Source organism: Hippocampus comes, unplaced genomic scaffold, assembly GCF_001891065.2.
Source record: "Hippocampus comes isolate QL1 unplaced genomic scaffold, H_comes_QL1_v1.1 scaffold7, whole genome shotgun sequence".
Taxonomy (NCBI): Eukaryota; Metazoa; Chordata; class Actinopteri; order Syngnathiformes; family Syngnathidae; genus Hippocampus; species Hippocampus comes.
The window spans coordinates 93,285-102,646 of NW_017842060.1; the positions used below are offsets into that span (position 1 = coordinate 93,285).

Here is a 9,362-nt window from a genome sequence, read left to right on the forward strand (position 1 = left end):
CGCTAGCTACGCCCCGGCGAACGCGGCGCCTACATTTTGGAAACGAGAGCTGCAAAAGGTTTTTCCTCACCGCGATAATGTGCAAGGTGCGTAAATTCTGCAGGGGAGGGGGGTGGGGCAATCCTATCAATTTGACTAAAAGACGCAGAGTGATGCATTGATACTTCCAAAAAATAAATAAAGAAATAAATAACACATAGACAGCGATGCCTTGACATTTGAAACAAGTGTATTTGCTCGTACGTCATCACACTCATCTCAAATCCTCTTTTTCCTCTTTGCCATGGAACAAAATGTCATTCATCCACTTGGAGCCTCTTTTTGAAGAATCGTTGAGCTTGTTGTGAAGTGGGCTGAGCTGAGTTGAGTTCACGCCTGCCATTCGGCGCTCATATCTCAAGTTGTTCAAAAAAAAAGATCCATCGTGCTGCCGTTTGTCGTCAAGCTAGGCGGCTAGCTGTACAAGCGACTGCTCGGCTAACGCGGCAGCCGCATTTGGGGCGCCGATTGGGTTTTGGATGCCATTTTCCTTGGCGATTTTTTTTTCTTTTTTTTCACGTTGTCTTTCTCACCGGCTTCCCGTTGCACAATCTCCCTTCTTGCGACAGACATTCTCTCATATTCTCGTCATCGAACCTTGACTACTGGCAGTGTTGTTTTTTTTTTTTTTCTGAACACGTGTTTCAAAGCGAATACCGAGACAGGAAAGACACAAGATGGCGCAATGTCATAAATATAGCAAGTACGGCAATGTCGTTAGTCGGTAAAATTCACGTACGCGGTGCCAGGTCACGGTATTTTTATCCCGCGTTAAGTTGTTGCCGAGTTGCGGTCAAAAACATGTTCGACGCTCGGCTGGCGTAAAACTTGCCGTGTCCGGATGTATCGAGCCGCGGCGTCGGAGGCGCGGTCGCCGCGCAAGGCTATTCAAGCCAAATAGACTCCTCCCCCTTCCCCCTGCCCTCTTTTAACTCATTCACTCCCAAAGACGTTTTTAAACGTCTTTTCAGCCTTGGTCTAGAATTGGCTGCTCCTGAATGAGTTTTAATGTCAAAATTGAGGTTTTGTGAGAATCCTATTTTTCATAACAGAATCCACGGAAATTTCACAGCCCCCGGTTTGGGCTCCGCAAAAGCAAGGTTGATCCCAATTTCAAGGTTTCGATGACTTGTGTCGAAGTTCTCGACCTGAGAGCGAGCGTTTGGCAAAGCGAGCGCAGCGTGTCAGCGAATGAACGTGTCGATTGAGTGCTCTGGTGAGTCTTAATTTGTGGAGGTAATAAGAGAAGCTGGCTGTGTGTCAATTTCATATTTTTCCCCTCCTCCCCCCAGGGTGAGACATCTGATTAGCATCCCTGATGAGGTATTTCGGGGCTTCTGCTCATCAGAGCGATAAATGGCTCTTGATTTCCTTCTCTCAAGATTTCAAGACCCTGGAAAGTAAATCAGGCGATACGGTAGAAACAATACTCGCAGACGTATTCTTCATCCTCTGGGTGGGGGTCGATACCCTTTACACTTGCAGTAAGTTGCAAAGGTTTTTGTGTCTTCATGACCGATGAGAGTGCCTCCAGGTGGCCAAGTGACGCCTTCAGCGTGAATTGATTCAGACGCTCAAATTGTTGAATTCTCGTGTTATGCGGCAAAACAGCAGGCCAGGTGAAAAAAGAATAAGAAGGCAATTCAGCCAGGAACCAGGTTTCCCAGTTTTCTTTATTTTCAGGCGGTTTTTGATTTGACGCTTTTGAGCTCAGTCGAATCACATCGCGAGGCACGGCCGTTTGCGTCTTTCTAATTCAGTGCTTTTCAAACTTTTTTGAGCCAGGGCACACTTCTTTCGTTGAAAACATCTCACGGCACACCACGAGCTGGAAATGTGAAAAAAAAAAAAAGAACGCTTATTTGAACAATGAACGTGTTATATTGTTACGATAGCCAGTTTGAACATTGAAGAATGACGTTATAACAGCTTGAATTGGAATCAAATGAACACAAAGAAAAAAGTATTTTATAATCTTTCAGATTTATTGTTTCACTGTCGCCCCGCATTCATGTGGCACAAATTCGAGACAGGGTTTGAAAAACACTGCTCCAATTAATGCGATGCGTCCAATCGGCTGTTTTAATGCCTTTGCAAAGCGGAAGAAAAGCCCGGGCGCACCTGCGCAAAGCGGCCCTCCGCGCGGCCGATCGAACGCAGGTGGGGTCGTAAAGGCGCGCCGCCGCTCATAAAGCGCACTTTATTCATCGGCCCCTTCCTTGGCCTCCTCTGCCGTACAACCGGCAATCTTTTTGCAGTTGCTTCCCGAACTTCACTACATTGGAAAGTCTTGTCCTGATTTCCGCCCCTTCCCTGAATTAGACGGAGTCGCCGTCAGCCACGCGAAAAAGGGAGCAGGCAGCGAATGGAGAGACTTGATTCTTTGCTTTGGTCGCCGCCGCTGCGCAGTTTTGTTGTGGTTTTTTTTTTTTTTTTCATGAGCAAATCAATCGCAGCAAGCCGTGCGCCGAGTCGGCGCTGTGTCTGTTATTGCTTCTTTTTAAACTTGTTTTTCCTGCCGGCGCACGCGCGCTATGACTGAGTTAAGGTGGAGAAGAAACCACGAAGCGCCGCAGCGCGTTCCAGGTTGGAGCTCGTTCTCCTGATTTCCATTTTGCAAGCAAGGTGGCACTTATAATCGTCAAGGACTGCTGAGAGGAACAATCTTCGTAATTATGACACTTAAAAGTGCACGCCGATGTGCTTGAGCATGCCTTTTTCTTTTCTTTTTTTTTTTTTTTTTTCTTTTAGTTGGTCTGTTTAATTTTCAAAGTGCCCAGCAAGGATCAATTTTTGACTCATTCATCACCTGCCGTTTTCAAAGCCGTCCCCCATCTTTGCCAATCGCTTTAGAGTGTTTTGGCTGCACTTTCTCACCTCTGATAAGATAGCAAAATTGCAGCCTCGAATATCGTCCGATACCGTGATCTATCCGCTACGATATTGGCAGCAATGATGATGATAATTGACCTCCGTTTTTTTTTTACCCCCCCCCCACACAAAAAAATAGCAAAGATTTAGACTGTTGGCCCATATAATCCAATACCATTTTTATGGCTGATATTAAACCAATGTCGGATGTCAATCTCAAATCAAGACCCCCCCCCTTACCACTTTAGAGACCCAGTGTTGGGTGCCTGTACTCATCTGCCGGTGCTCGTTTACTGCCTCATGTTTCATTTATTTATTTATTGATTCAAAGGCTCTGCTGATCTCCTATCCGGAAGGATGCAACAGCAAATTGTGCGGGGACGGCAGTTGACACACCCGAATTTCACAAACGACCTCCTCCATGCCTACCTGTTGACGGACGCACACCTGACGGCTATATGCGTCAATGGCAGTGAAGGTTTGGATTCCAGTTGACAAAAAAAAAAAAAAAACGTTGAAGGCAGTCAATGAGCAAAGTGCGCCAAAATGTCAGCCGAATGACTCAGAAAGGAAACGAAAGACGGAACGCCTGTTTCAGAGCATATCTGCAGATATCAGCGCAGCGATGCAAAAAGGTCACTATCAACATGACAACATTCGCTTTGTTTAATCCTAACACGGCAATAAGGAATGCCACCAACGTGCTAATGGGGACGACACAAGACGAACCGCGCAAATGGTTTAGTTCGTTTTTTTTCTCTCCACGCGCTTCAAAACCTTCCAAGGGAAAAGTCGGCAGTTTCAAATCCAGAGCTTGTTGACTCTGATGCCGCCTGAAAGCTTCCCTCCCACTTTGCGCGTCTTGTTTGTCCGCAGCGTATGTCCGCGGTCGCCGAGGCAACGCCGCATAGCCACCCACCTGTCCGCCGGGAGGTGGTCGCGGCCCGGCTTGGTGGCGGCGAGGCTGCCGTTGCCCAACGTTTTCATTGCCCGCGGCCCCCTTCTTCCGCTTTATTTCCCATTTAACGAGCTGTAAACACGGACCGGGGCCGCTCGTGAAAACCATTCTTCGGCACCAGCTAATTAGCGGGCCCGTCTTTGCCGCGATATCCGTCAAAGAACCGTAAACGTCGAATTTGCTCTGCTCGCAGTCCAACTTTTGGAATTGACCTTCTTTTGGCTTCCCAAGTCGGAATTTGTCCAAGTTGCAGAACGTGCCCCGAAAAGTCCCTTTCACAAACCGGAATGGATGACCTCATCTCCATATTTGACGCTCGCGCTAAATTCAAAGACGCGCTCGCATCCTCATGCGGGCGCAGAACACCCAACAAATTGAGAGGCCTCGACTTTCTAATTGGACTTTTACGCCGCAAACGCTCGAACCAATTAGCGCCGACAGGGTGCGGCGAAGCGGTTCAAGGCTTCGTGGCGACACGTTGACACGCTGCGAGTTTCTGCTAAGACTCTTCCCAAATGTTCTTAATTAGGACAAATGATGCCCCGACGCCGAGCATTTTATTTTTTTCCTGGCTTGTCACATCTAAAGATCAAAGGCTAAGCTTGACGATGCGCGACACCGCCCCCTCTCCTCGTTTCGCTCCAGGTGCTCACTTGTCACTTTGAAACGTCGAATCGTTCACCGTGATGAAATCAGCGGAGCCGAACTGCTTCCCCACCGTACGGAGTCACTCGATATTTAGTGCTCGGGCGGTCGACGCGACGCTGATTGGAATATGAATATGGAAAGACGAGGCGGCGCCGATCTCATCCTGAATGCCAAAATCTGCATTTAAATTGAAAGCCGCTCATTTGCATTTTGCGTGCATTTGTTCAATTAAAGCCCGATGCGCGCCCCCCCCCCCACCCCCTTCGCATCAACGCGCCAATCAACAGCTGTGCCATTTGATACACTCGGCGTTGACTGATGGTCGCGGAATGTTAGCCGCAGCTACTTCAGAACAATCTAATTATTTTGCGCTTCTGTCTTCGGAATCATGTTTGAGAGGCCGAGTATGTCGAACACGCAAAAAAATTGTCTCCGGTGGTTTCGGCGATGCCGCTATGGCAACTGCGATAAACAAAGACATGACAAGTATCGAAAGACTTTCCGAAAACGCGCGGGGGGACCGTTGTGCAAATAGTAGCACCCGACGACAGCTGTGGTGTGACTCAGCGAGCAGAGCTAAAGTGCCGTGATACTTAGAACGGTCGTGCGGTTGGTGCCGATCATCGTCGCACCATTTTTTTCGAGGCACCAGTCGTGGGCGTGTCGATCGATGCCAATCGTTCAAGTATGGAGAGAGCCGGAGCTCCGAGGAGCAGTGCGCTAATCCTGTTCCACGGGGGGGTGCGCAATTACGCAAAGAGCCACTCTACATTTGAGTGTTCGTGGCGACAGGGAAGAAGCTGTTTGAATGTCTGCTGGTTTTGCGGCGCGTGGTTTGAAAGCGCTTACCTGAAGGGAGTGGCCGGAAGAGGTGGTGGGCAGGGCGCGGGGGGTCCAGGAGGACTTGCCCGTGCCCTCGTCTTGGTTCTTGCGGTGTGCAAATCCTCGAAAGATTTTGAAAAAAAAAATGTCTTGCCCCCTCCGGAGTCCTCACCGTTGATTTTTTTGCGGCGGCCCCAAACCGGACTGTGATTGACCGATTCAGTGGCTGCCGTGTCGAACTGTCTCGGCGGCATCCGCGGCTGGGATGCCTGCTTGAAATCGTGGCGCGATTGGACAAAATCTCTCCGACGTGGCTCAGTGATTGGCTGGCTCTACTTCTCACCCAATCATTCGACTTTGCCGCTGTGCTCCACCCAAATGTGAGAGCAAAAAGCAGTTTTAGCAATTTTGTGTCACTCAAATCTTTTGTTTTTTTTTTCAAAATGGCAGACTTCCTGCAGCCCCCCCCCAAAAAAAAAATTGACATCCCTAACGTAAAAGTTAGCTCGCTGCTGCCTTCTTTCTCGTCTTTGAACACTTTCCTTGCCGCCCGTTGGCGTGGGCAGGGGGGGCAGCGCCGTTAGCATTCAGGCGGCACGTGACTCCTCGCTTGGATGAGGTCACTCATAAGCCCCGCCCTGCATCTCTAGCCAGGTAGTATTGATTTCCTTTAATCGGGTAGCCAAATGAAAAGAGCGGCTGAATGGCGCAAGCGCTCCTTTCCAGGGGGGACGCTTTTTCCTTTGGAAATGAAATCACTTGGGCTAGCCGTGGCCGTCTTTCACGCAGAGCCCAGCAAAGCGGGATTTTGGCGAGCGACACTTTTTTCTGATCGCGGCTCTTCAAATGATCCTCGCGGTCCTCGTTCAGCCTCCGTGCACCAAAGCCGCACGGCACGTCAACTTTTTGATGGCTTTCGCACAAAACGACCGCCCGCTAAGTTCCTTGCTCGAAGAGGCGGCGTGAAAGGGGGCATCCGGGATTTCTCGCGACGCGCTTCAAGCTTCAACTTGATCGACTCTCCTGCGCTCAAACTCGCGCGTTGTTTCTGGAAAGGTCAGAAACAGCTTAAGCGCACGGCCGACGGGCGGCAACGCAAACGTCGGCCTGACGCGGTCGCGATTGAAATAGATCGGAAACCCGCGCCGCCGTTTCCCTCGTGACTTGACGTTTGCCGGGAGGGCAAACTGTGGTCGCCATGGTAACCGCACAGCATCGTCTCCGCGATACGCCGGTCGGCCTCCGTAGCGCTGCCCCCAACCCCCACGCCTCAGAAATCACGGCAATCGCCCGTACGTCGACTTTCGGCAGTCACTCACGTAAAGAGCGAAGACTTTCTCCGTCGTCGTGCCAACGTTGAGCTAATATGAAGAAGACGTCGGCGTGAGTTCCCAGCGTGCCCCGGGCACCCCCCCCCCACGTTTTCCTTCCTTCCTTGACTCCATGTTTTAATTACTCCATCCTTCGGTTCCCTCATGGCTTTCTCCTCCACGCCGTCGCCTCGAGCTGCAGCGTCTAATTAATCCACACAGATTTGCGCCCGCGCGCGCACACACACGCGCCATCTTGCCGATTCTCTCAGGAGATGCCGGCAACCTGACAAAGTGATGCCGCTTGAATTCTTTTACTTTGTGTCTGCTTGATAGTGTAGATATAAATTTTGTGCATGTACATCAGGGGTGCAGCGATACATTTTTACTTTTTTTTTTTTACCAATGCGAAACATAGCGATATGAGGCCGATCAATCTTTTTCTTTTACGTTCAATGCAATCGAGTGGGATGCTATTTTGATATCGCGCCAATGGCTTTTGTGCCAACAAATCGATCCGAATGAAATGTAACTCCAAATAGACAAGCATTATTTTCATTGGATTTGAATTGAAAACCAATTTGACTTTTCTGATTCCAAAATATACAAATGTTATTCTTTTTTTTTAAGGCAATGATTTCTGACCTTATAAAACTGCAAATCCCCAAAAACAAAAGGGTGTCTTCAGAGCGTTGGGTGATTTAAAAAAAAAAAAAAATTTATTGCACACAACTAATATATACCATGTCGAAATAGCCGAAAAAAAGACTCCAACTAAAACTAAAGCAAGCTTTTTGGAGAAGCTAAAACACAGCCAAAGTAACGAAGCCGATCTAGACCCGGTTGCGACGCAGCACGAAGCTTCTCAAGCGGAATCGCCTTCAGAAAAAAAGTTTATTGGTGTCTGATAGCTGAAAGGAAATGACCGAGGGCCTTGCGTGCGTGTCTTTTTTTGTTTGTTTGTTTAGGGTCCGTCGGGAAGCATGGAGCTGATGGAGACGGCCTTCTCGCGGACGCTGGGCGATCTGGTGGAGCTGCACCTGCACCACCAGAACAGCATCCCCGTGTTCACAGCCACACTGACCATCGATCTGTTCGGGCGGCAGACCGTCGTCGGCTGACTTTTTTCCCCACGCTTTGCAATTACTGCTTTTTCTATGTGGGTGGGGCGGGGAGGGGATTCTCCCCCGAGGTCAGAAGTTGAAGAAACCTCTGTTTGTCTTGCGGGTCTTTTTATTGCGGGAGATGCGCTGGAGCAAGGACGGGGTCAATAAAAGGAATCCGGTTCCGGGGTCGAGTCGCTCTCTCTTCTTTTTGCGTTTTGGATTTATAATTCGCTTGAAAGCAACAGCAAGAAACAAATCTGTTTGGATTTCCACTCAGAAGTAGGGTTACAAATTGGGGCTAATGTTTCAAACTCGGGCGAGGGTTTCAAATTATGATCGGGGTAACAATATTTTCATTCAAACTAGAGTTGGGGATTCAAATTAAGGTTAGGGCTTGGAAATAGCATTTCAAACTAGGGTTAGGGTAGCAAAGTAGGTTTCAAACTAGGTTTAGGGCTTGGAACTAGGTTTAGGGGTTCAAATTAAGTTTGAAAACTAGGCTAAGGGTTTCCACCAGGGTTAGGGTTTCAAATTACGGTTTAAAACTATGGTTAGGGTTTCAAAGAAGGGTTTAAAACTAGGCTTACGGTTTTGAACAAAGGTTAGGGTTTCAAACTAGGATTGGGGTTTCAAATTGGGGTTTCAATTTAGGGTTAATGTTTGAAACAAAAATTTGTTTCAAACTAGGGTTAGGATTTCAAATTCAGGTTAGGGTTAGGAAGTTGGGTTTTAACTAGGGTTCGCATTGGGAAGTAGAGCTTCAAACTAGTGTTTAAAGCTAGGGTAAGGGTTTAAAACTAAGGTTAGGTTTTCAAATGAGGTTTCAAACTCGGGTTAGGGTTCAGAAGTAGGGTTTAAAAATTTGACTGAGGCTTTCATATTAAGGTTAGAGTCTGGAAATAGGGCTTTAAACTAGGCTTAGGGTTTCATGGTAGGGTTTTAAAATTACAGTTAGTATTTGGAAGTAGGGTTTCAAACTAGGATTAGAGTTTTAAAGTAAGGAAAGAGTTTGAAATGAGGGTTAAGGTTTCGAATTAGGGTTAGGGTGTCAAACTGGTTTTCAACCAAGGTTTCAATGTTTTTCAAAATATTTATTTTTGTCGACTGTTTTGTTTTGAGTGTGATATTTTTCCATCAAATGTGAAGGTTGAATTATTTGCTCGTTTATAGTGAAACGTGAAAATGTCACATTTGTTGCGGATAAAACATTTGAAGGGGAACATTGGCAGATAGGAATGGCGGCATCGTGACGGTCGTCCTCCTTAACGTGCGAACTCTTCGCATCCGCGATCTTCCTTGACAGAGTGCTGACGTCATTCAAGGCCGTCGGAGCAAAGGCGCTCTTTGGGGCGCAGAGCGCGGAACGTAACGCGATGAGCATTTTGGCGGATGCGCCCCCGTCTTGAGGTCGTCACCCCGCCGATAGCCGATGAATATTCATGAGCCGCCGCCAAGTTGCCGTGCCGTCTGACTCGACGCACACGCCCTCTCGGAGTCCCGCTTCGAATGACGTCATCATTCCGCGCCACGCCGTAGGCCTCCCAGCACTTGAAGGTGCTGCTTTTTCTGCTCTTTTGACACGAGTCTCCGTCTCTTCCCCCTTCCCCG

General features: G+C 48.3%; 1 protein-coding gene across 3 annotated transcripts in view; it reads left to right on the forward strand.

Annotated features, from left to right (window-relative positions):
* Positions 1-7,945, forward strand: part of mad1l1 (mitotic arrest deficient 1 like 1) — a 32,157-nt gene extending 24,212 nt beyond the window's left edge. For all 3 annotated transcript variants that reach the window (XM_019862202.1, XM_019862201.1, XM_019862200.1), the window contains 2 exons: positions 7,617-7,807; positions 7,848-7,945. In XM_019862202.1, coding sequence (XP_019717761.1) covers positions 7,617-7,769 — 153 coding nt within the window. In that variant the 3' untranslated portion in view covers positions 7,770-7,807; positions 7,848-7,945. The remainder of the gene's footprint in view (positions 1-7,616; positions 7,808-7,847) is intronic.
* The last annotated feature ends 1,417 nt before the right edge of the window (positions 7,946-9,362 follow it).